The 23,556-nt window shown below is 50.8% G+C and overlaps 1 protein-coding gene across 1 annotated transcript in view; it reads left to right on the top strand.

The window, feature by feature from the left end:
- Positions 1 to 23,556, top strand: part of CCNF (cyclin F) — a 34,770-nt gene that overhangs the window by 932 nt on the left and 10,282 nt on the right. Inside the window, exons 2-10 of the mRNA XM_033236096.1 lie at positions 812 to 966; positions 3,583 to 3,689; positions 7,180 to 7,247; positions 8,505 to 8,698; positions 9,430 to 9,483; positions 11,223 to 11,327; positions 11,624 to 11,701; positions 16,114 to 16,265; positions 20,716 to 20,880. Of these exons, the coding sequence (XP_033091987.1) occupies positions 812 to 966; positions 3,583 to 3,689; positions 7,180 to 7,247; positions 8,505 to 8,698; positions 9,430 to 9,483; positions 11,223 to 11,327; positions 11,624 to 11,701; positions 16,114 to 16,265; positions 20,716 to 20,880 (1,078 nt within the window). The remainder of the gene's footprint in view (positions 1 to 811; positions 967 to 3,582; positions 3,690 to 7,179; positions 7,248 to 8,504; positions 8,699 to 9,429; positions 9,484 to 11,222; positions 11,328 to 11,623; positions 11,702 to 16,113; positions 16,266 to 20,715; positions 20,881 to 23,556) is intronic.

The following is a 23,556-nucleotide window of genomic DNA, read 5'->3' as shown; positions in this document are numbered from 1 at the left end:
CTATGAAATAAGGGCTAAGATCATCTGCTTAGAGTGCGGAAGGGGTTGCTGGAGTAAGAGTTAGAAAATCCGGCTGTGGGAAGAGCAGAGAGCACATCTGAGAAGCATGACTGGGCTGCCTGCCTGGTGGGTGGAGAGCCCGTCTCACCTTTAACGATTGCACCTGTATACAAACCTACAGGTCTAGGTTTGTGTTGGGACCTGAGCAACAACCTTACTGCGTAGCTGTAAACTCCACATTCTACAGTGGAGGGCACACTGAGACTCTGCAGAGCTGACTTGGACGCACACTACCCCGGCCTCCAAGCGTGTGGCTTCTCTCCAGGGCCGACCTTTCTAATTTGGACTTGAAAACCAGACTCTACAAGCCCACAGATCCTTATTGAACATTATGCACCTTGGTCATGTGTGCAAAAAAAAGATATGCAGCAAAGACCTCAGGGGTTTTCCTAAGAGTGAAATGGAAGGAAAACGGTCGTCAGCCTCAGCAGCTTTTTCCCCTTCCTGACTGTCATGTGGGCTCTGGATCAGAAAGTTTCCCAATAGCCAAGTTACATGATATGCACTATTTGCCATAAATATTTGTTGAATATTTGAAAATGAATGATCTCTTCTATAATTTGTGCAATGCCACTCCTTTTACATAATCTTTGTTTGGGACAAGAAGCATAGTTCTGTTTTTGTGGCACAGGGAATAGTAACCATTAGATCATTTTCAGGTGTAACTTTTATCCTTTTTTTTTTTCCCTTCAAGGGTATGTATATAGAATAATTTTTCATCTTATCAAGCGTTCTGTCTTTTTTCCTTCAGTGGTTCACTGTAGGTGTGCCAAGTGTTTCTGTTATCCTACAAAGCGAAGAATAAGGAGGAGGCCCCGAAACCTGACCATCTTGAGTCTCCCCGAAGATGTGCTATTTCACATCCTGAAATGGCTTTCTGTAGAGGACATCCTGGCTGTCCGAGCTGTAAGTCCCTGGATGAAAACAGCATGAGCCCTAGCATTGTTGATTATATTATCAAGGCCTTGTGTTCTTAACTGTCAGAACAAAACTTTGACTAAAAAGGTTACAGGCAGAGGCCGGGCACAGTGGCTCACGCCTGTAATCCCAGCACTTTGGAAGGCCAAGGGGGGTGGGGTGGATCACCTGAGGTCAGGAGTTCAAGACCAGCCTGGCCAACTTGGTGAAACCTGTCTCTACTAAAAATACAAAAATTAGCCAGGCATGGTATCTCATGCCTGTGATCCCAGCTACTAGGGAGGCTGAGGCAGGAAAATGGCTTGAACCATTTTCAAGGTTGAAGCAGTGAGCCGAGATCGTACCACTGCACTCCAGCCTCCAGCCTGGGCAACAGATAAAGACTCTGTCTCAAAAAAAAAAAAAAAAAAAAAAGGAAACAAAGATGATATCATTACCAGATGCTTTCTTTAAGACATTCTGGGCCGGGCGCGGTGGCTCAAGCCTGTAATCCCAGCACTTTGGGAGGCCGAGACGGGTGATCGCGAGGTCAGGAGATCGAGACCATCCTGGCTAACACGGCGAAACCCCGTCTCTACTAAAAAATAGAAAAAACTAGCCGGGCGAGTTGGCGGGTGCCTGTAGTCCCAGCTACTCGGGAGGCTGAGGCAGGAGAATGGCGTAAACCCGGGAGGCGGAGCTTGCAGTGAGCTGAGATCCGGCCACTGCACTCCAGCCTGGGCGACTGCGAGACTCCGTCCCAAAAAAAAAAAAAAGACATTCTGATTACAGAAATTTCCATTTCTGTTTCCCAGCACAGTAAAGTTGCCTCTGTTCATTACAGTGTAAACAAAAAAAGCACCTTTTTTTTTCTTTTTTCTTTTTTTTTTTTTTTTTTGAGATGGAGTCTTGCTCTGTCGCCCGGGCTGGAGTGCAGTGGCCAGATCTCAGCTCACTGCAAGCTCCGCCTCCCGGGTTTAGGCCATTCTCCTGCCTCAGCCTCCCAAGTAGCTGGGACCACAGGCGCCCGCCACCTCGCCCGGCTAGTTTTTTGTATTTTTAGTAGAGACAGGGTTTCACCGTGCTAGCCAGGATGGTCTCCATCTCCTGACCTCGTGATCTGCCCATCTCGGCCTCCCAAAGTGCTGGGATTACAGGCTTGAGCCACCGCGCCCGGCCAACCTTTTTTTTTCTTTGAGACAGAGTCTTGCTCTGCCACCCAGGCTGGAGTGTGGTGGTGCAATCTCCACTCACTGCAAGCTCCACCTCCCGGGTTCATGCCATTCTCCTGTCTCAGCCTCCCAAGTAGCTGAGACTACAGGCACCCGCCACCACGCCCGGCTAATTTTTTTGTATTTTTAATAGAGTCAGAGTTTCACCATGTTAGCCAGGATGGTGTCAATCTCCTGACCTTGTGATCTGCCTGCCTCGGCCTTCCAAAGTGCTGGGATTACAGACGTGAACCACCATACCCGGCCGAAAGTACCCTTTTATGGCAGTGAAATTTGCATCCCTTAAGAAATAGGATAGTGTTTAAAAGAATAAGAATATATGCTTGAGGACAAATCCCATGTAACATTTAACACTTAACTGAACTCTAGGAGTTATTTTCTAGATGTTGGAACCATAGGCTTACTTTGAGTGACTTAACCTAGAGTATACAGTGGATTCATGGGAAAATGCAGCAACAACCCATTTTCTGACTCCCAAAGTCACCTCCATTGCAGGTGTGACACACTTTATGGACCCCAGGGAGTGCTGAATTTCCAATGGCAGTGGAAACTTTGCTGCTTAAAATGCTCACCTGTGCTCCAGGTCCTGGCCTGGACACTTCCTGCGCTGGCCTAGCGCAGAGGCTCCAGGTTCTACCTGAGACCTCCATCATGGGTGATGTTCTTTGTCCTGAGTCCCTGTGACCTGTTTCCACACTCCCACTAGCAAGTCCTCCAGTGGGGAAGCACAAAACACATTTCCGCCCTGCCTTCCCCCATTTAGAGTGTTTCCCCTGTCTTTGGGGGTGACACCTTTGCAGGGATGTGGGACCCTCTTTCTCAGCCTAGGTGTTTGTTCCCGCCTTCCAAGATCATTGTCCTCTGCCCTGCTTTAGAACCTCAGAGAAACTCGTTTCTGGGCTGTTTTATCTGTTCAAAGCGACAATTACTTTCACACAGAGATTGGGGACCTCGACTACTTGGGATGGGGAGGGAGACAGGAGATCCTACATCTGCGTCTTGTCCTTAAGAACTTCCAGGTGGCCGGGCGCGGTGGCTCAAGCCTGTAATCCCAGCACTTTGGGAGGCCGAGACGGGCAGATCACGAGGTCAGGAGATTGAGACCATCCTGGGTAACACGGTGAAACCCCGTCTCTACTAAAAGAAATACAAAAAAACTAGCCGGGTGTGGTGGCGGGTGCCTGTAGTCCCAGCTACTCGGGAGGCTGAGGCAGGAGAATGGCGTAAACCCGGGAGGCGGAGCTTGCAGTGAGCTGAGATCCGGCCACTGCACTCCAGCCTGGGCGACAGAGCGAGACTCCGTCTCAAAAAAAAAAAAAAAAAAAGAACCTCCAGGCGTGGAGCCTTTGGGTGGTCCCTCCATGACCCAGCCCCGGCCCCTGTTGTTCTGCAGGTACACTCCCAGCTGAAGGACCTGGTGGACAACCACGCCAGTGTGTGGGCATGTGCCAGCTTCCAGGAGCTGTGGCCGTCTCCAGGGAACCTGAAGCTCTTTGAAAGGTATCTCTGCACCCTGAGAATGGCTCAGTCTTCTCCTGTCTTGGCCTTCCTATGTGCCAGTCTGTGTCTCACGGCCTGATTCAGTAACAGTTTTCCTGTTGCTATCTCCCATGACATTGCCTCATCCCCTGGGGAGTGACTGAGGGTGGCAGACCTCACGCATCAAGCCGCACAAGCCACACGCCTTCCAGCAGGCCGTGCAGTCATTCCTCCCTCCTGCCACTGATGCATTCCCACATGACCCAGACATGAGTCCTCTTCCTGTGGAAACTTCACTCAGCCTGCCTTCCCTTTGGTCAAAACCATGTGATTTCTATCCTGTAATGTTTCACTCACTGGCTGATCCCACCCCAACCTGCACCCCACACCCTGGCCTCCTGTCCACGTGTGCTCATGGTCCCAGGTACCAGCTGCCCTCAAAACAAACGAAGGAACCACAGCTCAGGCGGGGATTTTTCTTTTTTGTTTGTTTGTTTTTTGTTTTTGTTTTTTTCTTGAGATGGAGTCTCGCTCTGTCACCAGGCTGGAGTGCAGTGATGCGATCTCGGCTCACTGTAACCACTGACTCCCTGGTTCAAGCGATTCTCCTGTTTCAGCCTCCCGAGTAGCTAGGATTACAGGTACGCGCTACCATGCCCAGCTAATTTTTGTATTTTTAGTAGAGACGGGGTTTCGCCATGTTGGCCAGGATGGTCTCGATCTCCTGATCTCGTGATCTCAGGCGGGGATTTTCTGACAGGGATTCACTGTGGCCCTTGTCCACTTGAGTTGCCAGAAATCCAGATAGACAACCAACAAGGACAGGCAGCCATGTTGCCGGGGCCATGCTTAGGCTGCTTCCAGGGGAAATGTATATATTTCTTATTGAAACATGATCCACACATCACACAGTTCACCCAGTTAAAGTGTAGAACTCAGCCAGGTGTGGTGTCACAACTGTATTCCCAGCACTTTGGGAGGCCAAGGCGGGTGGGTCACTTGACGTCAGGAGTTTGAGACCAGCCCGGCCAACATGGCAAAACCCTGTCTCTATTAAAAATACAAAAATTAGCTGGGTGCAGTGATGGATGCTTGTAGTCCCAGCTATTCTGGATGCTGAAGCATGAGAATTGCTTAAACCCAGCAGGCAGAGGTTGCAGTGAGCCAAGATTGTGCCATTGCACTCCAGCCTGGGTGATGGGGTAACACTGTCTCAAAAAAATAATAAAAAAATAAAATGTGGCCGGGCGTGGTGGCTCGAGCCTGTAATCCCAGCACTTTGGGAGGCCGAGATGGGCGGATCACGAGGTCAGGAGATTGAGACCATCCTGGCTAACACGGTGAAACCCCGTCTCTACTAAAAATACAAAAAAAAAAATTAGCCGGGCGAGGTGACGGCGCCTGTAGTCCCAGCTACTCGGGAGTCTGAGGCAGGAGAATGGTGTAAACCCGGGAGGCGGAGCTTGCAGTGAGCTGAGATCCGGCCACTGTACTCCAGCCTGGGCGACAGAGCGAGACTCCGTCTCAGAAAAAAATAAAATAAAATAAAAAATAAAATGTGGCCAGGCACGGTGGCTCACGCCTGTAATCCCAGCCCTTTGGGAGACCAAGGCGGGCAGATCATGAGGTCAAGAGTTCGAGACCAGCGTGAGCAACATGGTGAAACCCCGTCTGTACTAAAAATACAAAAATTAGCTGGGCATGGTGGCACATGCCTGTAATGACAGCTATTCAGGAGGCTGAGGCAGGAGAATCGCTTGAACCCAGGAGGCAGAGGTTGCAGTGAGCTGAGATTGCGCCACTGCACTCCAGCCTGAGCAACAGAGTGAGACTCCGTCTCAAAATAAATAAATAAATAAAATGTATAACTCATTGGTTTTTAGTATACTGAGAGTTGTACAGACATCACCAGTACTTAACTTTAGAACATTCTCCTTATCCCAAGAAGAAAGCTTGTCCCCATCAGCAGTCACTTCCCATTTTCCCCACAATCCTGGAAACTCTAGACAACCCCTAATTGATTTTCTGTCTCTCTGGATTTGCCTTTTGTGAGGATTTCACATGGAATCTTGCAACATGTGGTCTTTTGTGGCCGGCTTATTTCACGGACCCTGATGTTTTCAAGGTTCATCTGTGTCATAGCATGTAATGGATAATTCATATTTGACTACATGATATTAAGAAATGTTCTGAGGCCGGGCGCGGTGGCTCAAGCCTGTAATCCCAGCACTTTGGGAGGCCGAGACGGGCGGATCACGAGGTCAGGAGATCGAGACCATCCTGACTAACACGGTGAAACCCCGTCTCTACTAAAAAATACAAAAAAAACTAGCCGGGCGAGTGGCGGGCGCCTGTAGTCCCAGCTACTCGGGAGGCTGAGGCAGGAGAATGGCGTGAACCCAGGAGGCGGAGCTTGCAGTGAGCTGAGATCCGGCCACTGCACTCCAGCCTGGGCGACAGAGCGAGACTCCGTCTCAAAAAAAAAAAAAAAAAAGAAATGTTCTGGCCGGGCGCGGTGGCTCAAGCCTGTAATCCCAGCACTTTGGGAGGCCGAGGCGGGCGGATCACAAGGTCAGGAGATCGAGACCATCCTGGCTAACACGGTGAAACCCCGTCTCTACTAAAAAATACAAAAAACTAGCCGGGCGAGGTGGCGGGCGCCTGTAGTCCCAGCTACTCGGGAGGCTGAGGCAGGAGAATGGCGTGAACCCGGGAGGTGGAGCTTGCAGTGAGCTGAGATCTGGGCACTGCACTCCAGCTTGGGCGACAGAGTGAGACTCCGACTCAAAAAAAAAAAAGAAATGTTCTAGGGCCAGGCATGATGGCTCAAACCTATAATCCCAGCACTTTGTGAGGTCGAGGCAGGGGGATCGCTTGGGTCTGGAATTCAAAATTAGCCAGGGCAATGTAGCAAACCCTGTATCTAGAAAAGAAAATTTTTTTTGTTTGACTAGCTGAGCATGGTGGCACATGCCTGTGGTCCTAGCTACTTGGGAGGCCGGAGTGGGAGAATGGCTTAAGCACAGGAGGTTGAGGCTGTAGTAAACTGTGATTGCACCACTGCACTCCAGCATGGGCAACAGAGCAAGACCCTGTCTCAGATATTTGTGTGTGTGTGTGTGTACATATATATATATATATATATATATATATGTCGCAGGGTCTCCTTCCCCTGACCTTCAGAATCCAGGCTTCCGGGAGGACTGCAGCAGGGGCGTTGATCACAATGACCCACCTGTTCTAGACATTAACAAAGTAGGGGGAGAAAAGATAGGTGCCCCATCCTGGAGGGATCTTCCCTCCTTAAACACCAGCTGTGTATATATATGTACACACACACACACACATATATATACGTCTGTATATACACACATATATATGTGTGTGTGTATATAGACGTATATATATATTCAATTCAGGGAACAAGTATTCTGACTTCTTCAAGTGCTATGGTGCTTCATACCGTTTGTGGCATAAAATATTGTGATGCTTTATGTTCTTAATGTTTCAGGGCTGCTGAAAAGGGGAATTTCGAAGCTGCTGTGAAGCTGGGCATAGCCTACCTCTACAATGAAGGCCGTAAGTGCTCACCCCTCCTGCGTGTTGTCGCTTTAGATAGGCTTGAGCCTTTGGCCATATGAAGAGGAGGTCCCTGTGTTAGCAGTTCAGTCACTGTTCTTGCTCTGTCCAATGGCCTGCCTTCCCATTCCGTCTCAGGAGCTCGTGCCCAGATGTACCCTGCTGAAGAACCTGCTAATGATACTCTGACTTTGTAGGTTATGAGAGAGTCACCTCTTGTTTTAGCAAACCCTTTAATTTCAGTTGGCAAAGACTGACTGAGCCAGAGCCTCAGCACGGGGGCTGATCGGGCTCCCCGCCCTCTGTGCCATGAGCACGCAGACCCGTGTGTGGATGCTGGCCCTCTCCTTGGCCATCCTCTTAGAATTCTTGAGACAGAGGTCAGCTTCCCCTGTAACACAGAGCCAAGCCTCTAAACGGGAAGCAGGCATGGGCAGGTTAAAGCTGGCCTGGTTCCTGGATCCCTTCATCCCCAGAGGCCAGGTGCTCCTTGAAAGAAACTTGCACAGCCTTTTCTTCTACCAGTTCCCGGTTATCTGGCCAGCACCCCAAGGAACGAGCCCACAGTCTGTCCCAGCTCTCAAAACAAAGACTGGGGTGTAGCCTCCCACATTCCCACTTCTAAACTATCTGGTGTCTTGCTGGGAGAGAGTCCCTACCCTTGGCTGGCTGGCAGGATTGTGGTGACTGACAGGGACCATGAGCAACACTCTCCTCCAGAATCAGGGGAGCCAAGGTCCTACCCCTGCCCTCCCATCAGAGAGCAGCTCCCAGACGTAAAATTCACACGCCATACAGTTCACCCATCTAAAGCATGCAGTTCTGTGGTTTTTAGTATATTCACAAGGTTGTGCAGTCATTGCCACTGTCTAATTTTAGAATATTCTCCTCGTCCCCAAAAGAACCCCCACCCCTGCCGTGGACCCATTACCAGGGGGTCGGGCGGTGGCTCCCAGCTGGAGGGAGGATGGGACATGAAGCGCCGCAGGGTCCCCTTCCCCTGACCTTCAGAAGCCAGGCTTCCGGGAGGACTGCAGCAGGGGCATTGATCACAATGACCCACCTGTTCTAGACATTCACAAAGTAGGGGGAGAAAAGACAGGTGCCCCATCCTGGAGGGATCTTCCCTCCTTAAACACCAGCTGCTTTGCACTATGGTGGACTTCAGGCGTTACACTTTCCACCAAGACCATGGAGAACTTCCCACATTCCATCCCTAAGAGACATCCCTGGGCTTTGTCCTATCTGTCCCCACAGTGTCTGTGTCTGATGAGGCGCGCGCAGAAGTGAATGGCCTGAAGGCCTCCCGCTTCTTTAGTCTCGCTGAGCGGCTGAACGTGGGTGCTGCGCCTTTCATCTGGCTCTTCATCCGCCCTCCATGGTCAGTGAGCGGAAGCTGCTGCAAGGCTGTGGTTCACGAGAGCCTCAGGGCAGAGTGCCAGCTGCAGAGGGTGAGTCTGGGCGAGGGGCAGCACCTGCGAGGCCACCTGCAGGGTCCCATGGCACAGGAAGACCCCGAAGGTAGACCCTGGACCCTGGAAAGTCAGGAGCCTAAGGGAAGTGAAGATGCAGAAAACTGAGAGTGCAGATGTGGGGAACGCATCTCGAAATTACCTGGCACAGAGGAGGAAGGCTGAGAGCCAGGGTGGGCTGCAGAGTTCTGGGCACATGTGCTGATGGCTGGAAACTCAGGGCTGAGGCTGCATGGGGCAGTTGGAGCTCAAGACCCAAATCCTGCCGGATGAGGTGGCTCACGCCTATCATCCTAACACTTTGGGAGGCCGAGGCCGGAGAATCGCTTGTGGCCAGAAGTTCGAGACCAGTCTGGGCAACATGATGAAACCTCATCTACAAAGAATACAAAAAAGTTAGCCAGGGGTGGTGGTGTATACCTATGGTCCCAGCTACTCGGGAGGCTGAGGTGGGAGGATCGCTTGAGCCTGGGAGGTTGAGGTTGCAATGAGCTGTGACTACGCCACCGCACTCCAGCATGGGTGACAGAGCAAGACCCTGTTTCCATTAAAAAAAAAAAAAGACTGAAATCTGAGAGTGGCCCTCTGCAGGGAAGGGAGGGCCAGACAGCAGGGCCATGGGCATGGGACCCAGAGACACAAACAAGGGAGGGTGGCCCCCAGGCAGTTCTCTCTGCTGGAAATCATACTTCTTTCTCCTTTTTTTAAAGACTCACAAAGCATCCATATTGCACTGCTTGGGCAGAGTGCTGAGTCTGTTCGAGGTGAGTCAAATTGTTCTCTGCACTTGGACTTTGTGTTTGATACATCCCTAGCCAAGATCCTGGAAGTGAAAAGCAGCAGAAGGGGGAATACAAGGCCCAAAACAAAAGGCAAGCCTTGCCCAGAAAGGCCCAGCTGAAGAAGCCAGGGAGTACACATGGGCCAGGCCGCGGGCTCCGATCCTGGCTCCATGACCCACCTGGTGGGGGAGTGGGGGGGGTGGTGAGAACTGCAGAGCAGATCGCAAGGAGGCATTGAACCTCGATGCTCGCTCGTCTGCTGGCCCTCCTTTTGGTGGGCTTCTCCTGCCTGTGTGGACCTCTCTGCTCTTGATGTCCTAATGGACTTTGTGATCCGTAAACCCCCTTTGCAGCAAATTGAGGGAATGTAGTGGCTTCTAGTGACAGGCTTGGCAAACGCATCAGAGAGGGACACTGAGGAGAAGCCCTGAGAGCCACCACTGAGGGCCACCAGCACTGTCCTGGCAGTTGAGGGCAGTTCCTTTGGCAGCAGGTGAGAAGGGCAGGCCTTTGATGGTGCAGAGCTGAACCAGGGATCGTGCAGTCCCAGCCCAAACATAAACCCTTCCAGGAAGAGAGCAGGGCTTTTGTGGCCGGAGTTCTTGAGTTCACACTCCTGGCTGGCTTTGGAGTGGTGCCTCTGTAGAGAAGTCACTTCTGCTCTGATTTAGATAACTCATTAAAGCTCAGAGCAATGTGTGTTACCACTTAAGAGTATAGGGGCCGGGTGTGGTGCCTCATGCCTATAATCCCGGCACTTTAGGAGGCCAAGGTGAGTGGATCACCTGAGGTCAGGAGTTCAAGACCAGCCTGGCCAAAATGGTGAAACCAGGTCGCTACTAAAAAACACAAAAATTAGCTGGGCTTGGTGGCGGGTGCCTATAATCCCAGCCACTGAGGAGGCTGAGGCAGGGAGAATTGCTTGAACCTGGGAGGTTGAGGTTGCAGTGAGCCGAGATTGCACCACTGCACTCCAGCCTGGCAACAGAGCGAGACTCAGTCTCAGGGAAAAAAAAAAAAAAAAAAGAGTATAGAAAGGGAGGAGGATGGTGAGTAGAGTGACTGAACATCAAGTAAAGAATAACGGCCAGTCATGGTGGCTCACGCATGTAATCCCAGCACCTTGGAAGGCCAAGGCGGGTGGATCACCTGAGGTCAGGAGTTTGAGACCAACCTGGCCAATGTGTTGAAACCACATCTTTACTAAAAAACACAAAAATTAGTTAGGCGTGGGGGTGGGCACCTGTAATCCCAGCTACTCAGAGGCTGATGCATGAGAGTTGCTTGAACCTGGAAAGCCGAGGTTTTAGTTAGCCGAGATCATGCCACTACACTTTGGCCTGGGTGACAGAGGAAGACTTTGTCTCAACAACAACAAAAACAGCCAGGCACAGTGGCTCACGCTTGTAATCCCAGCGCTCTGGGAGACCAAGGTGGGTGAATCACCTGAGGCCAGGATTTCAAGACCAGCCTGGCCAACATGGTGAAACTCTGTCTCTACTAAAAATACAAAAATTAGCTGGGCATGATAGCGGGCACCTGTAATCCCAGCTACTCAGGAGGCCGAGGCAGAAGAATTGGTTGAACCCAGGAGACAGAGGTTGCAGTGAGCCAAGATGGCGCCATTGCACTCCAACCTGGGTGACAAGCAAAACTGTCTCAAAAAATAAAAATGAAAAAGAGAATAAGGGAAGAATGAACTCTGCTGGGATTTATTCTAGGATGAAGAGAAGCAGCAGCAGGCCCGTGACCTGTTTGAGGAAGCTGCTCATCAGGGATGTCTAACCAGCTCCTACCTCCTCTGGGAAAGCGACAGGAGGACGGATGTGAGTGGAGCCTGCTCTGGGTTAGGGGGAGTTACGCTGGACAAAGGCATAGCTGACGCTTGGTCCTTGGATGTGGTTCTGTCCGCAAAAGGGTGGTGGCTCTTGCTGCTCCCAGCCTGTCAGCCTCCAGGAGCCGCTGGTCAGTTGGCTGTTCTTGGCACCTCCAAAAATGACTAATGCCATTTGAGAGAGAAGAGGTGGGAAGTTAGTGTAGTGTCGGCCCTTCTGAGTCTTGGTTCTGAGTTCCTCCCAAGACACAGTTGTATAAAGGCTCGGTGATCTTCTCTCTTTGACAGGTGTCAGATCCTGGGCGATGCCTCCACAGCTTCCGAAAAGTCAGGGACTACGCTGCCAAAGGCTGCTGGGAAGCGCAGGTGAGGTGCGGAGCTGGGATGATGTGGGGAGCTGGCCTTTCTCCCTCTAACCTTGGGGCAGGACTATCTGGGCTCCCACAGGGAGGCCAGGATTGAGGGATGCCGTAAGATCGGTTCAGCACTGGAACTGAGTCTTAAAGGACAGGTACAGAGTGAGAAGAGCTGGGAAATATGTTATTCATCCATGCCCATCCACCCTTGCCTCTCAACCAGCCAACCTCTTAATTTTCAAATGCTTGTGACCTATAGCTGATGTCAAAATTGGTGCCATTCTTGAAATTTGTCCCATAGGTAGAACTGATCTTAACAACAAAACTTGAGGCTGCTTGATAGCAGAGGGGCGTGTAGAGTCCCTTCCTGCTTCCTTTTCCTGTTAGGGCCTTGCTAGTCATGTCACCTAGTCACCAAGTCATCCAGGGCTAGAGGCAGGAAATCAAGCACTGGTAGACTCTCCCCCACAGCTGTAAAGAATTTGTCAGGGCCAGGCGCGGTAGCGCACGCCTGAAATTCCAGCACTCTGGGAGGCCAAGGCAGGTGGATGACCTGAGGTCAGGAGTTCGAGACCAGCCTGGCCAACATGGTGAAACCGTCTCTACTAAAAATACAAAAATTAGTCAGGCATGATGGCAGGCGCCTGATACTCAGGAGGCTGAGGCAGGAGAATCACTTGAACCTGGGAGGCAGAGGTTGCAGTACCAGTACACTCCAGCCTGGGCGACAGAGCAAGACTCTGTCTGAAGAAAAAAAAAGGTTGTCAGGACAAATCAAAGAAAGCTCCTATTTGCCAATGGATAGAAGCTTGTTCTTGTCACCCCACCAAGTGGGTGGCAGAGTGATCTGTGCTCAAATGCCAGGGACAAAATTACAAATTGATAATGGCCCAGCCCGAGGTGTCATAGTACATTGTGGTGTTCATATCCAAAAAGCCAGTCAGCAGATTTACAAGAAGGCCAGCCGTGGTGGCTCGCGCCTGTAATCCTAGCACTTTAGGAGATTGAGTTGGGAGGATCGCTCGAGTCCAGGAGTTCAAGACCAGCCCTGGCAACATAGTAAGACCCCATCTCGACAAAAAGTTTAAAAATTAGCTGGATGGTGGCGGGTGCCTGTAGTCCCAGCTACTCGGGAGGCTGAGGCAGGAGAATGGCGTGAACCCGGGAGGCGGAGCTTGCAGTGAGCTGAGATCCGGCCACTACACTCCAGCCTGGGCGACAGAGCGAGACTCCGTCTCAAAAAATAAAATAAAATAAAAATTAGCGGCCGGGCGCGGTGGCTCAAGCCTGTAATCCCAGCACTTTGGGAGGCCGAGACGGGCAGATCACGAGGTCAGGAGTTCGAGACTATCCTGGCTAACACGGTGAAACCCTGTCTCTACTAAAAAATACAAAAAAAAAAAAAAAAAAAAAGCTAGCCGGGCGAGGTGGCTGGCGCCTGTAGTCCCAGCTACTCAGGAGGCTGAGGCAGGAGAATGGCGTAAACCCGGGAGGCGGAACTTGCCGTGAGCTGAGATCCGGCCACTGCACTCCAGCCTGGGCGACAGAGCGAGACTCCGTCGCAAAAAAAATAAATAAATAGGCCGGGCGCGGTGGCTCAAGCCTGTAATCCCAGCACTTTGGGAGGCCGAGACGGGCGGATCACGAGATCAGGAGATCGAGACCATCCTGGCTAACACAGTGAAACCCCGTCTCTACGAAAAATACAAAAACTAGCCGGGCGAGGTGGCGGGCGCCTGTAGTCCCAGCTACTCGGGAGGCTGAGGCAGGAGAATGGTGTAAACCCGGGAGGCGAAGCTTGCAGTGAGCTGAGATCCGGCCACTGCACTCCAGTCCGGGCGACAGAGCGAGACTCCGCCTCAAAAAAAAAAATAAATAAATAAATAAATAAAAATAAAAATAAAAATTAGCTGGATGGGTTGGGTGCAGTGGCTCATGCCTGTAATCCCAGCACTTTGGGAGGCTGAGGCGGGCGGATCATGAGGTCAAGAGATGGAGACCACCCTGGCCAACATGGTGAAACCCTGTCTTTACTAAAAATACAAAAAAAAATTTAGCTGAGCGTGGTGTTGCGTGTCTATAATCCCAGCTACTCGGGAGGCTGAGGCAGGAGAATTGCTTGAACCCAGGAGGAGGAAGTTGCGGTGAGCCGAGATCATGCCACTGCACTCCAGGCTGGCAACAGAGCGAGACTCCATCTTAAAAAAAAAAAGAAAAAGAAAAAAAAAAATTAGCTGGATGTGGTGGCATGTGCCTTGTAGTCCAGCTACTCAGGAGGCTGAGGCAGGAGGACCACTTGAGCCTGGGAGGTCAAAGCTGCAGAGAGCTGTGATCGCAACACTGCACTTCAGCCTGGGCTACAGAGGGAGACCTTATCTCAACAAAAAAATTGTTTACGAGAAATGCAGCAACGTAGTTCTGTTGGAAACTCAGGGTAATCAATAAGAATAGGAAGACTCTGATAGAAGTTCAGGGGAGCCTCAGTTGATTCTCAAAAACGAGGAAGTAGGGCTGGGTGCAGTGGCTTACATTTATAATCCCAACACTTTGGGAGGCTGAGGCAGGAGGATCACTTGAAGCCAGGAGTTATCTCTCTGTTGCCCAGGCTAGAGCAAAATGGTGTGATCTCAGCTCACTGTGACCTCTGATGCCTGGGCTCAAGCCTTCTGAGTAGCTAGGACTATAGGCGCCCGCCACCACGCCCAGCTAATTTTTGTATTTTTAGTAGAGACGGGGTTTCATCATGCTGGCCAGGCTGGTCTGAAACTCTTGACCTCAAGTAACCTGCCGGCCTCTGCCTCCGAAAGTGTTGGGATTACAGGAGTGAGCCACCGCACTTGACCAAAAAAAAATTAATAATAAATAAATAAAAAGAGGAAATAAACTCAAGTGGTTAGAAATTGGAATGTTCAGGGCCGGGCGCGGTGGCTCAAGCCTGTAATCCCAGCACTTTGGGAGGCCGAGACGGGCGGATCACGAGGTCAGGAGATCGAGACCATCCTGGCTAACACGGTGAAACCCCATCTCTACTAAAAATACAAAAACTAGCTGGGCGCGGTGGCGGGCACCTGTAGTCCCAGCTACTCGGGAGGCTGAGGCAGGAGAATGGCATAAACCCGGGAGGCGGAGCTTGCAGTGAGCTGAGATCCGGCCACTGCACTCCAGTCCGGGCGACAGAGCGAGAGTCCGCCTCAAAAAAAAAAAAAAAAAAGAAATTGGAATGTTCAACCTTATTACTAGTCATAAGAGGGCACTTTTAAATGAGATATTTTGGGCTCATCATATTAGCAAATTATATATATATGTATATATATTGTGTGTGTGTGTATATGTGTATTTCTCTCTGTTTGAGTGACTGGTAATTTCTGAAAATAGCTATTTTTTTGTTTTTTGGTTTTTTTTTTTTTTTTTTTTGAGGCAGAGTCTCACTCTGTTACCCAGGCTGGAGTGCAGCAGCACAATCACGGCTCACTGCAAGCTCCGCCTCCCGGGTTCACGCCATTCTCCTGCCTCAGCCTCCCGAGTAGCTGGGACTATAGGCGCCCACCACCATGCTCGACTAAATTTTTTTTTTTTTTTGAGAAGGAGTCTCGCTCTGTCGCCCAGGCTGGAGTGCAGTGGCCAGATCTCAGCTCACTGCAAGCTCCGCCTCCTGGGTTTATACTATTCTCCTGCCTCAGCCTCCCAAGTAGCTGGGACCACAGGCACCCGCCACCTCACCCGGCTAGTTTTTTGTATTTTTTAGTAGAGACGGGGTTTCACCGTGTTAGCCAGGATGGTCTCGATCTCCTGACCTCGTGATCCACCTGTCTCGGCCTCCCAAAGTGCTGAGATTACAGGCTTGAGCTACCGCGCCCGGCTGACTAATTTTTTTGTTTGTATTTTTAGTAGAGACAGGGTTTCACCGTGTTAGCGAGGATGGTCTCGATCTCCTGACCTCGTGATCCACCTGCTTCAGCCTCCCAAAGTGCTGGGATTAAAGGCATAAGCCACCGCGCCTGGCCTGAAAATAGTTGTTTTTGATAATCACAGTGTTTGCTGGTATGAAGCTGTGATGAAGCAGGTGCTCCTATTCCTGGGTGTAAACATTGGCAGAAGGCTTTTGGAGAGCACTGGGGTGTGTGACCAGAGACTTAACACAGCTGCCCCAGGCGTTAGCCATGTAAGAAACTGAGACCTGAGCCACGGTGGAAAGGCCATTGATATTTCGTTATATATCTTTTCTCATGTCATGTATGACTTATTCAAAAAAGAATAATAATTAAAACCTGAGCCATCATCGTTCCCGAAGCTTGTGAAGGTTTAAGTTAAGTGGGGCAGTGCATCCATATGCATTTGCTGCCTGAATGGCCCTTTGCTTCAGAAATGGAAAACCACAACACAGCTGCTGCCTCACACTCATGTTTGTCTTTTCTTCCTCAGCTGTCTTTAGCCAAAGCCTGTGCAAATGGAAACCAGCTTGGACTAGAGGTGAGAGCTTCCAATGAGATCGTCTGCCAGCTATTTCAGGCTTCCCAGGCTGTCAGTAAGCAGCAAGTCTTCTCCGTGCAGAAGGGACTCAATGACACAATGAGGTGAGTCATTCAGGCTGGGGCTTCTAATCAGAGTGGCATAGCAGCCTCCAGGGGAAGGGAGCCCTGTCACAGGGCGGCATAGAGTTCCCTATCACCCTTTTTTTTTTTTTTTTTTGAGATGGAGTCTCGCTCTGTCGCCCAGTCTGGAGTGTAGTGGCACGATCTCAGCTCACTGCAAGCTCTGCCTCCTGGCTTCAAGCAATTCTCCTGCCTCAGCCTCCTGAGTAGCTGGGACTACAGGTGCCCACCACCACACCCAGCTAATTTTTTTTATATTTAGTAGAGATGGGGTTTCACCACGTTAGCCAGGATGGTCTCAATCTCCTGACCTCGTGATCCGCCCACTTCAGCCTCCCAAAGTACTGGGAATACAGGCATGAGCCACCATGCCTGGTCTTGGGTAATACCTAAGTTATTGTGGACTTTTTGGAAGAAAATATCCTACTCTGCTTTCTTCAGTTACCTTTTTTTTTTTTTTTTGAGACAGGGTCTGGCTCTATCACTCAGGCCAGAGTGCAGTGGCATGATTTCAGCTCACTGCAGACCTCCGCCTCCCGGTCTCAAGTGATCCTCCTGCCTTGCCCTCCTGAGTAGCTGGGACTACAGGTCACACCACCACGCACAGCTAATTTTTGTATTTTTAGTAGAGACAGGATATCACTCTGTTGCCCAGGCTAGTCTTGAACTCCTGAGCTTTTCAAACGACCCTCCTGCCCCAGCCTCCCACAGTGCAGTGATCTTTTTTAAGCCATAGAACATGTTGAACATCTTTTTTGTTTTTCTTTTTTTTTTTTTTTTTTTTTTTTTGGCGATAGGCTGTCTGTCACCCAGGGTGGAGTGCAGTGGTGTGATCTCGGCTCACTATAACCTCCGCCTCCTGGGCTCAAACCTTTCTCCTAACTCAGTCCCCCAAGTAGGACTACAGGCACCACACCTGGCTAAATTTTGTATATTTTGTAAAGATGGGGTTTTGCCATGTTGGCCAGGCTGGTCTCAAACTCTTGGCCTCAAGCGATCTGCCCACCATGGCCTCCCAAAGTACTGAGATTACAGGCGTGAGCCACTGCTCTGAGCCTCCATTGACCGTCTTAAACATCTTTCTGAGATGTTGAGATTCATATTTCCAATTCGCAAAGCTGGGACACAGCCTTTTCTTTATGGCCAGCCTCTGTAAGCATCAGCATGTCATATGAAACTCAGTGGCCCTCAGGAGCCCTGCCATCTGGGGCAGCTGTCATGCTGACCACTAAATCACAGAGAGGGTAAAATGGAAAACATGAGTGATTTTCAACTTTATGCATGAGATTTCAGATACAGTTTGGATTTACAATGGGGAGCCTCTGGTTACCCCATCAGGAGACAACACCCAACGCATAGTAAGCACTCAGTAAACATTTACATATTTACAAAATGATCAGGTCAGGCCAGGTGTGCTGGCTCACACCTGTAATCCTAATCCTAAATTTTTTGTTTTGTTGTTTTGTTTTGAGACAGAGTCTTGCTCTGTCACCCAGGTTGAGTGCAGTGGTGCGATCTTGACTCACTGCAACCTCCGTCTCCCAGGTTCAAATGATTCTCCTACCTCAGCCTTTTGATTAGCTGGAACTGTAGGTATGTGTCATGACATCTGACTAATTTTTGTATTTTCAGTAGAGACGGTTTCACCATTTTGACCAGGCCTCAAGCGATCTGCCCACCTCAGCCTCGCAAAGTGCTGGGATTATAGGCGCGAGCCACTGCGCCCAGCCAATCCTAGCACTTTGGGACACTGAGGAGGGAGGATCGCTTAAACCCAGGAGTCTAAGACCAACCCCATCTCTATGAAGAAAAAAGAATTATCATCCCTTCCCTAGAGAGGCCTGATGTCCCTTTCTGACACACACATACACATCACACATGCACACTGACACACAGGCCTAGGGATGGAGCACCTCTTTCCCCTACGTTAAATGACACTGGCCGGGCGCTGTGCGTCATACCTATAATCCTAGCATTTTGGAAGGCCAAAGTGGCAGGATCACTTGAGGCCAGGAGTTCACTGCAGTGAGCTATGATTGTGCCACTGCACTCCAGCCTGAGACACAGAGCAAGACCCTCTCCTCACAAAAAAAGAATGAAAATCTTTTTATAAAATGGCACCAAGCTGTAGTGCTATTGAGTCCTGTGCTGCCTGTGTGGTGATGCAGTCCCCTTCCCTCTTTCTGTTGGAAGAAATATGCTGATAACACCTTCTAACCTTCTTGGTCTGCTCTCTTTTTTTGGTTTTTTGAAATTCATTTTATGTGTGTGGGCATTTTTTTTTTTTTTTAATTTACCAGGGAGATGCAGCATTTGATGTAAAACGAAGGTACATTCGCTGTTTTAACGTATGCAATTCAGTGGTCTGTTTTATTTTTACTTTTTAATTTATTTTGTTTTATTTTTGAGATGGAGTCTCAGTCTGTCGCCCAGGCTGAAGTCCAATGGTGTGATCTCGGCTCACTGCAACCTCTGCCCCGCTGGGTTCAAGCAATTCTCTTGCCTCAGCCTCCCGAGTAGCTGGGATTACAAGTGCCTGCCACTGCGCCTGGCTGATTTTTTTATTTTTAGTAGAGATGGGGTTTCACCATGTTGGTCAGGCTGGTCTTGAACTCCTGACCTCATGATCCACCCGCCTCAGCCTCCCAAAGTTCTGGGAATACAGGCATGAGCCACTGTGCCCCGCCCTGTTTTTATTTTTATTTTTTTAATTAATTAATTTTTTTTTTTTTTTTTTTTGAGATGGAGTCTCACCCTATTGCCCAAACTGGAGCCTACTGGTGTGATCTCAGCTCACTGCAGCCTCCGCCTCCTGGGTTCAAGCAATTCTCACACCTCAGCCTTCCAAGTGGCTGGGACTATAGGCATGCACCACCACACCTAGCTAATTTTTGTATTTTTTTGGTAGAGACAGGATTTCACCATATTGGCCAGGCTGGTCTTGAACTCCTGACCTCAGATAATCTGCCCTCCTTGGCCTCCCAAAGTGCTGGGATTATAGGCCCCCATGCCTGGCCCAGTGGTTGTTTTTAGAAGTCAGATCATTAAGCGTGTTAAATCTATCTGCTTTGAGTAAGCTTTGTAGTCTGTTCACAGTAGAGGCCAGTTTAAACCGTAAACACCTGGCTCTTGCATGTTCTCTGTTCTGGGAGGAAATAGAGGCTCATCTGCTCCTCCTCTGCCATTCTTTTCACGCCTCGGCCCGTCTTCCTCTCCTCCCCTCCACCTGTGAAGATGCCTGTGTCTGGGCTGACACCTGGTACCTGTGCTGCCTGTCCAGCAGAATCACCCATCCTCCCACTCCTCTCTTGCTTTCTGTTCACTCTGACCCCTCTACTTTAAGACAAGCATCTACAGCCGGGTGCGGTGGCTCACGCCTGTCATCCCTGCACTTTGGGAAGCTGAGGCAAGCAGATCACCTGAGGTCAGGAGTTCTAGACCAGCCTGGCCATCATGATGAAACCCTCTCTCTACCAAAAATACAAAAATTAGGCCGGGTGCAGTGGCTCACGTCTGTAATCCCAGCACTTTGGGAGGCCGAGGCAGGTGGATCATGAGGTCAGGAGATTGAGACCATCCTGGCAAATACGATGAAACCCTGCCTCTACTAAAAATACAAAAAATTACCTGGGCGTGGTGGCACGTGCCTGTAGTCCCAGCTACTCGGGAGGCTGAGGCAGGAGAATCACTTGAACCCGGGAGGTGCAGGTTGCAGTGAACCAAGATTGTGCCACTGCACTCCAGCCTGGACTATAGAGCGAGACTCCGTCTCAAAAAAAAAAAATAGAAAAATTAGCCGGGCGTGTTAGTGTGCGCCTGTCATCCCAGCTACTGGGGAGGCTGAGGCAAGAGAATCACTGGAACCCGGGAGGCAGAGTTTGTAGTGAACTGAGATTACGCCACTGTACTCCAGTCTGGGTGATAGAGCGAGACTGTTTCAAAAGAAGACAGGTGTCTCCACTCTATTCAGAAAGGCATTTACCGTATTGGGGCATACTGTGGCATTCTCTTGCGACTGTCTACCTTCTGCCGCTACCTGCATGCCCTGAGGGTCAGGGTTCATCCACTGTGGGTGGATCAACGGCTGTGGGCTGACTTTTCACTTTGTGTGAGGTCGAAGTCTCGAAGTGCTTGGGTTTGGGAGCATCAGGAACATGTGGTCTTGGGGGAGGGAGGGCGGGTGCAGAGATCTGCAAGTCCATCCACCTCCCAGGAACACAGTCGAAGGATGTGGGGCCTGCTTCGGGGCTGGGACCCATGGAGCCTCCCGGGCTTCCTGTGACATGGCCTCTCCAGCCTGGGTTCCAGGGTAAACCCATGATTCCAGAGCTAGCCAGGTTATTTGGTCAGGCCCAACAGGTGGAGTTGAAATTGCAGACAGGGACGCATGGAGAATGCCTGCCCTAGTTCCCATGCGCTGCTCTTTCCGCAGGTACATTCTGATCGACTGGCTGGTGGAAGTTGCCACCATGAAGGACTTCACAAGCCTGTGTCTGCACCTGACCGTGGAGTGTGTGGACCGGTACCTGCGGAGGAGGCTGGTGCCGCGGTACAGGCTCCAGCTGCTGGGCATCGCCTGCATGGTCATCTGCACCCGGTGAGAAGCCCCCTCAGCCCAGCTGGCAGGGACGTGCTGGCCCTTCCTGGGTTCAGGGTCACCTGCCCTTCACATGCTCCTCACTGGTTTTTTTCTTTTTTTTGGAGACCAAGTCTCACTCTGTCACCCAGGCTGGAGTGCACTGGTGCGATCTCGGCTCACTGCAACCTCCGCCTCCCAGGTTCAAGCGATTCTTCTGCCTTAGCCTCCAGAGTAGCTGGGACTGCAGGTGTGTGCCACCATGCCTGCCTAATTTTTTTGTATTTTTAGTAGAGATGGGGTTTCACCATGTTGGTCGGGCTGGTCTCAAACTCTTGATTTCAAATGATTTACCCACCTCGGCCTCCCAAAGTGCTGGGATTACAGGCATGAGCCACTACACATGGCCCTTACTGGTTCTTGACTCATGAGCCGTGAGTGTCACACCTGGTCAGATGTGGAGTGCCATACTGAGGGCCCTCCACAGGCAGGGGTGATGGAACAGCCTTGAGCGTGTGGGGTGCCTGCATCCAGGCAATTTGTCCTGGTGTGTGATCTCAGGACCCAAAGTGTGGCCTCACTCTGGCAGGCGCAGGCTGAACAGCCCTGTCCCCTGGCTCCTGAGGGCGGCAGGATGACTGATCGGGGAGGGTGGCAGTCGGCTGCCCTTCTCTGAAGTCAGGTTCTAAAGTCTGTTGCCAGAGTTTCCTACACTCTTGGAGTTAGAGGGTTTTTCGTCCCCCACTGGTGCCCTGCAGAGCCCACTCCAACCACGTGGGTGTCTCTCAGCAGCAGGGTGCGTCCTTACCTGGCAGCCTGTCCCTTTCACATCAGACTACTGCTTTCCTTTAACTAATGCTGGATCCCCTAGTTCCGCCTTTGGGAATAACGTGGAAATGATTCTCACAATACGTTTTGCATTTCCTAAACCAGCTGTCCCCAGCATGGTCTACATTTCCCAAGGAAGTACTTTCCAGACCAACTCCTCTGTAGAGCCTGGTGGCTGAGGATAGGCTTGGCTGCACACAGCATATGTGTAAGCTACAGAGACTTGTTTCTCTCTTGCACAGGTAACCCAGAGGCAGAGGGTCTGGGCTCAGGTCATTGGGATGTTTTTTGTTTGATGAGGAAGCAGAGGAGCCCCATCTCCCATGTTAATCTCTGCCACCAGCTAGGGTGCTGCCCTTATCCCTGTGACACCTGCATCTGCCACATTTACCTTTGCACTGAGCTTAGTCTTGTGGCCACGTCTCACCAGACGGGAAGTGGGAGGTGTAGTCTCTTTGGGCCTACATGTGCCAGCTCGATGCAGTGTCATTCCCACGGAAGGAGGGAGCAACCCCTGCCACAAGCATCCAGAGCTGTCTTCAGATGTGCTCTTGGGCCTGAATCCAGCGTCCCAGGTCTTCCTACCAGAGACAACTGAGGAGGTTGGGTGGCCGCCTCCCTGGATCTGACCACATATCCATCACCGCAACCTACGACCAAGCTCCTGGGCCACAAACCGGCTGGCAGTGAGAGAATAACCACTAAAAACATTTCAGGGAGCTGAGTCCAATTTCTTCCTCAACCACAAGACCTGATTGCAGTGGTCTATATAACTATCACCACAGCTCCCTCAAATCAATTCTGCCTTATCTTTTTTTTTTTTTTAAGCTGGGGGACCAGGCACGGTGGCTCACACCTGTAATCCCAGCACTTTGGGAGGCCAGTGTGGGCAGATCATGAGGTCAGGAGTTCAAGACCAGCCTGGCCAACATGGTGAAACCCTGTGTCTACTAAATATACAAAAAATTAGCTGGGCGTAGTGGTGGGCGCCTGTAATCCCAGCTACTTAGGAGGCTGAGGCAGGAGAATCGCTTGAACCCGGGAGGCAGAGGTTTCAGTGAGCCAAGATCGCACCATTGCACTCCAGCCTGGGCAGTGGGGCAAGACTCTGTCTCTAAATAAATAAATAAATAAATAAATAAGCAAGCTGGACGTGGTGGTGGGCGCCTGTAGTCCCATCTACTTGGGAGGCTGAGACATGAAAATCGCCTGAACCCAGGAGGCGTAGGTTGCAGTGAGCCGAGATCACGCCACTGCACTAATCCAGCCTGGGTGACAGAGGGAAACTCTGTCTCAAAAAAAAAAAAGGTTTTAAAGGCTGAGCTGCCCGCCACCTCTGCTCTCAGAAGTGCCCTGCCCCAACCACCAGCCACCTCACACCCCACGCTGGGCTCCCTGTTGGCTACTGACGTCTCATCTTTTTGGCGTCTGCAGTCCCTGCGCTGGCAGGCATAGTGCCTGTGCCTCTTGTCCTCTTTGTCAAGTGAATGACACATGCAACCTGCAGAGTCCCCAGGACAGAGCAGCCGAGAGACTTGGCCTCAGTCCAACGGGAAGGTGCCTTGCGGGGGCCACTGGAGCAGCGTGTTCCCTGATAGTTGGCGCTGGTGGACAGCAGAGAACAGGGTGACCCCTGCCTGGGGACAGTCAGGATTCCTGTGGCCACACAGTACTGGGCACAGACTTTCCAACAACCCTTGGGCCCTTTGCCTCCAATTCCTAGATCTGGTGGCTCACCCACCTTCTGGGTCTAAAACATTTCCACCCCACTGATAGAGCTGTCATGTGATGGGCAAATCTCTGTCTTTGGTGTCTTTTAGCAAACTGAATGCTGGTGGCACTTGGGCCTTTTGCAGACATTTGTGAGTC

The sequence above is a fragment of the Trachypithecus francoisi genome, unplaced genomic scaffold (genome assembly GCF_009764315.1).
Source record: "Trachypithecus francoisi isolate TF-2019V2 unplaced genomic scaffold, Tfra_2.0 Lachesis_group15, whole genome shotgun sequence".
Classification (NCBI taxonomy): domain Eukaryota; kingdom Metazoa; phylum Chordata; class Mammalia; order Primates; family Cercopithecidae; genus Trachypithecus; species Trachypithecus francoisi.
The sequence above is the reverse complement of the archived record's forward strand: the minus strand, read 5'-3'. Positions and strand labels throughout refer to the sequence as shown.